General features: G+C 32.9%; 1 protein-coding gene across 1 annotated transcript; it reads left to right on the plus strand.

Moving 5' to 3' along the window:
- The first annotated feature begins 778 nt into the window (after window positions 1-778).
- LOC142617260 (protein NOI4-like) lies at window positions 779-4,299 on the plus strand. The gene is made up of 3 exons (XM_075790038.1): window positions 779-1,025; window positions 2,499-2,681; window positions 3,978-4,299. Exons 1-3 carry the CDS (start codon window positions 1,020-1,022, stop codon window positions 4,023-4,025), a joined length of 237 nt encoding a protein of 78 aa, XP_075646153.1. The 5' UTR covers window positions 779-1,019; the 3' UTR covers window positions 4,026-4,299.
- Window positions 4,300-5,688: the final 1,389 nt, after the last annotated feature.

A 5,688-nucleotide genomic window follows, 5' to 3' on the forward strand; every position in this document is an offset into this window, starting at 1 on the left:
CTAATCAAACTAATAAATAAGAAATGAAGACGGTAAAAAGCTTAAAGTGACTTCCCTAAATATATCGTGTGATTTCGAATCCTAAATAGTAAACATCTAGTATAAAAAATCATTGTCCCTCTCAAACACATGAAACATGAAATGTGAACAGACTATTCCTTTTCTTTCTCTATCAAAATTAATAGTTCTTTAAATAGGTTTATTACTGAAATTTAAGGTTTTGTGATCTGATAGCCACTTAAATAGGAGTTTTTTTCTTCTTTGGGACCTTTCTAAAATCCAAAGTTCATTATCCAAAGTTAAATAGGTATTATATAATTAACACTTAAATATATATTAAAAAGCTATTTAAAGTTGCAGTCTTAAGTCGTTGGCTTAAAAGTGAATTTCAGTTAGCTCAATTAGTAAAATTTTTAATAGTTAAATAAAAGATTTAAGGTGGTCAATTTTCACCTACACTAAAAATTAATTAAAATTTTAATTTAATAATAAAAAATTATTATCATGATGGACTGTTAAAACTTTCTTTAAAAAAAAAAAAAAAAAGTTTCGTTGGCCTAGGAATAGATTGCGAATCTTAACCTTCTAAATAAATAATAGAGTAGCTACCACTATAGAAATGATTGAATAATTTAACTAAAGAAATTGAATGAACAGTTTTACTTTTTTTCCAAAATGGAAAATGGAAAAGCCGTTGGGCGTTAGCAATGAGAGAAGGTGGGCCCTCAATTAATCCCACTCTCTAATCTCCATAAACATGTCCTTGTCTCTCTTTTCTGGCCCATTGGTCCACTCTCTCTCTCTCTCTAAAACTATTGGCTCTCTCTCTCTGTCTCTGTCTCTCTCTCTCTCTCTCTCTGTCTTGGTTTTCCAAGCTAGAGAAAAAGGAAACGAAAGGAAAACGAATCATCATCAGCAAAGAAGAGGAGTCGGCCATACAGAGAGAGAGAGATAGAGACTTTGTTGAGTTTCTTTGAGTTCTCTCAATCTCTCTTAAACTTTTTAACTCTTTGTTTGTCATGGCGGTACGTTCCAACTCACACCCCAAATACCCAGAAAATGAATTCTTACTATACTACATGTATGCGTATATATAGATATGTGTGTATGTTTGTTTGAGAGGAATTCGATTTGTTTAGTTTCCAATATGTTTTTTGGCTTCTGGGTTTTGGTCTATTTTGTCCTTTTGTTTGTATGTGATTTGATTTTGGTTCTGGTTTTGTTCATTAACGATGTTAACTGTGTTACCTTTGATTTTTTATGATGTATGTTTGTGTGTGTGTATGTATTTATTCAGCAATAACACATGTTGGTTTTGATCTTTGCTGTATAAAGTTAAATCTTGGAAGTGCAACCTTAATGGATTTAATGAAGATGCCCAGTTTTATAAAGTTTGAATTTTTCATACTTTGACTTGATTGTTACCTCAGTTCATGAACTTTGTTTGTTTGTTTGGTCATAGCTCATAAGAATAGTTTGATTATAGTGTTTCAAACTATCCTCTATTTCTAAGGATAGTTTGAAATTTTGGATAAAAGTTAGTATGAGCTCATAGGAGTAGTTTTTTTTTTTGGAAGAATAGTATGGTTATAGCTCATAAGAATAGTTTTTGTACATTGAATTTCAGTAGTATGGTTATCCGGTCCATAACATGGCCTTTCGGAAATAAAAGTGGATTGGTCCCTTTGTCTTGACAAGGAATTGTTATCATTTCTCTTTATGCCCACATTTTGTATCCTGCCTGCTGTCAGTACAGATTGTTTACTCTCCAATGAGTTTTTCTATCATCTTAGTTCTTGCTTGTTTTATTGCGATTCAATGACTATTCCTTATAAAATTTTCTTTTTTCTTGACATTTTTAGTTTGATTTCATTGGTTTTCTTCTTCCTTTGTGATACTGTTAATAACACATGAAACTCCAGCCATTGAGGTACTGTTTTCACTTAAACAAACCAGTCATATTGATACGTGTTTCTTACCATATGATGTGATATCTAGATCCTGCATATGGATATTGGTTAAGTATTGGCTCTCACTGTCAACCTTGGAATCTTTTTCTTAACAATTGAAAAAAGAAAAAGAAAAAAAGGATGAAGTTTGTTTTATGATCAATTTCCCCTCCCTGTCTCTTTCCCCAATTATAGTAGGCCTCCTCTGCTGCTACAGTATTGGGTCTTGGTCTCACTTTCCTTGCCTGCCACCATAACAGCTTATAATCGTCCAAGAAGCTACTTCTTTTAGTGATAAGACCTCTTGATTTATTTTTTCAATGTTTCTGTTTTGTATCCTGTTCCATAAGCACATATTTTCTTAGAAGAATCTAATATCACCTTATGGATCAAAATGGTACAATTATTTTGGTTGCCTCATTAATTGCATATGAAGCACCCATCCTTCTACATCTCATTCATATTGTTGTATTATATTTTCCTATATATATGATCATGGAAGAAGATTTCATTAGTCATACAAATCATATGAATTTCTAATGTCTACAGGAAAAGGATAGACCATTGCCAAAGTTTGGTGAATGGGATGTCAACGACCCAGCCTCAGCTGAGGGGTTCACAGTAATCTTCAACAAGGCTCGGGATGAGAGAAAGACAGGTGGACAGCCTGGCTCACCACCAAAGGATGACTCAAAATATAAGCACAGAGCAGTTCTTGGAAAGCCTAACTCTGTAAGATGCAATCTTGCATATTTCATATATTGGCTTCCACTCTGATTTGTTTAGAGCCTTGTTCAAATTTATGCTTTGAGCCTTTCGTTTCACACAGCCAGTCCATGTTACTTCAATTGAGATCATATAAGATTATTCATCTTTTAGTTTGAACTAGTTTTTCTGGGTAAGAAGCAGTACAGAAAATGTCTTAAGCCAATGTTTGAGGGCCTTGATTCCCAATAAAAGCAGGAGGATTGTGTTAGGTTGACAAAATAAAATATTCATCTGAACCTTCATTATCAGAAGAATACTGAAGTACTTACAACTGTTTTTGATCATATATCTGTATCAAAATCAAATTTACACTATATAATTCACTATTTCTTTAGTTGCGGCCAAGATACTGTGATGTTCCTCAAAATATATGTTGAATTAGTGAATACTGTTTGTTCAAACATATTTCTTACATCTCAAACAATTACTAATCTTGCTCTCAAAATTTTGTTAGAATTACTTTCAATATAGCTCCCACATCTACATTATACTCAATAGTTCTGGAGTCCCAAATTTTTCTCTGTGCAGTTTAATCTTATCATTTACAATATGTGGAATTCTCTTTACTCAGTGTAAAGAAATGTTGGTGGCCTTGGTTCATCTACAAAGCCATTATTGCTACAACTGGGGGTAAATCTGTTCCACCATTAGACTTCATTTTAAGCCATGTATCATCCAATGAATCCTCAGGCAATATTAGTTTTGGTCTTCCTATTGCTTTTCTGCAATTACTATTTCAAATCAGTTCATCCTTACTATTTTTCTCTATGCTGTTAAATCTTATGGTTTGACAATATGTGGAATTCTCTTCACTTAGTGTAAAGAAATTTGGGTGGCCTTAGTTCATCTACAAAGCCATTACTGCTATGACTGGGGGTAAATCTGTTCCGCCATTAGACTTCATTGTAAGCCATGTATCATCCAATCAATCCTCAGATAATATTAGTTTTATTCTTCCTATAGCTTTTCTGCACTTACCATTTCTAATCAATCCATCCTTAGTATTGCTGCACTCATTTTTTCTTCTTTGATGTCATGTCTTAGTTTACACTACTACATTCATGTTATTCTTGCATGTATACTCACTTTTCATTTAGGTTTATAGCTTATATTGCCATCATTTGAGGCTGGTTAATGGTTATGATTGTCAATGAAGATATGCATGAGAAAAAATGTCTCAGAGTGTATCGATGGGACTACCACGTTGCTTTACAATGACGTTTAATGGTTAACATATTGCTTTCACTTTGATGTTTACAGCAGAAGAAATGGTGTTGTTGCATACAATCTGCTTATGCAGAATCATGAGGCTGCCCCAATATGTATTCCAGAAGACTGGAGCTATATACATAAGCAATGATGGATCCTACTGGAATCTGTTTGTTGTGTCCTAAACATGGTGATGAAATAATGATGTGCACTTAGAAAAGTTTAAAGAATAATGTTATATTATGTTCAATATTTTCAATATTCTGGGGTAATTATTGGGGTGCTTCTCTCTATCAGAATTCAATGTTGACCCTTCTATATGTGACAATTTGTTTCTATATTGTTTGGAGTGGATTTGATTTTCTTCTGGTAACTGCAAACTTAAACCTAATGTGGCCTCCTTATTGCCCTTTTAAGATATGATGGTTTGTCATTGAATCATGTGTGTTGCCTTTACTAGATCCGCTGAGGCTGCTATGTTTGCCAGTTAAGTTGCTGGGCAAAGAACTAGATTGGCTTTATAACGAACTGATGATAAGCAGATATTTCTTTGAAAGAAAGAATTTCAAGCGGAACTTTGTTAGCAATATTGAGCATAATGCTATTCATTTGGGAGGTTATAAGCTGCTTACATATTCTAAGCTGTTTACTGTTAGGGCTATAGGGGCAAGTAATTGCTATATGGGATAAAAGTAAGAATTAAAAAATAAAAAATAAAAAAAATTGAAAGTAAGAAAGATGTTGATGACTTGATTCTGCTAAACATTTTTTGATGAATTTTTTTTTTTTGATAAAGTTGATTCTGATAAACTTGTTCATATTAATGATGGTCACTGCGAGGAAGACTTGGCCAAATTAGTAAGTTTTTAGTCTGAATTGGCATGCATTGTTGTGTCGACGAAATAGTCTAACTTCTTTTCCTAGTGAATTCATTATCCATGTACAATGATCCCGAAGTGATGGCAATGTGCAGTTGATGTGTGATGGAAGTGTTGAAGATTCTATCTAAGTTGTTTAAAAAATTGTTTTAGCAGTGAGACTTCCTGATATAGTGCTATCAATGCTGAAATATGAAGTTCCATTGGCAAATAATGCAGTTGTTCATAGGTGGTATCCATTTGTGAACCTGACTCCACACAATCCATTTATTCTCATTGACCACACGGAGAAACAAAAACTCTAAAGCCCTTTTCATGGTATGCGAAGTGATCAACATGTACATCAAAGTCAATTGTTCTATGGTAGGGGTGCTTGTTAGTGGAACAGAATCGATAAAGCCCTTTCCTCTGATCTATAAACTCTAATTTCTCATTGTCATGTAATGAAAATCATGAATCAACTCACCAGTAAGTAGGTCCCTTTATATAATAATTTCAACGTAAGAGTGAGATTAATAAAGATTCATTAGTGAAGGATTATAAGGAAAACCAATCAGAAAAATAAAACAGCAAAGATGTGCAAAAAATCTTAAGTCCATTAATATCAAATTCCCCACATAATTAAACAATATGCATCCTTCTCAATCTAAAGTATGCCACAAAAAAGTCTCAGCCAATCAATTGAATATTTTGAGCATAAATAAATCATTTGTTGGGCATCATCTGTATAGGAACTAATAAGTATTAGATATATATTGAATCAAAGCTTTCGTGAGATTAATATTTACTAATAGATTTAGTAATCAACAATTCCCATCAATTCTTGCAAACAAAATTTTATACGATATATATATAATTTATTTATTTTTATAATCAAGGCACAT

The sequence above is a fragment of the Castanea sativa genome, chromosome 11 (assembly GCF_040712315.1).
Source record: "Castanea sativa cultivar Marrone di Chiusa Pesio chromosome 11, ASM4071231v1".
NCBI lineage: Eukaryota > Viridiplantae > Streptophyta > Magnoliopsida > Fagales > Fagaceae > Castanea > Castanea sativa.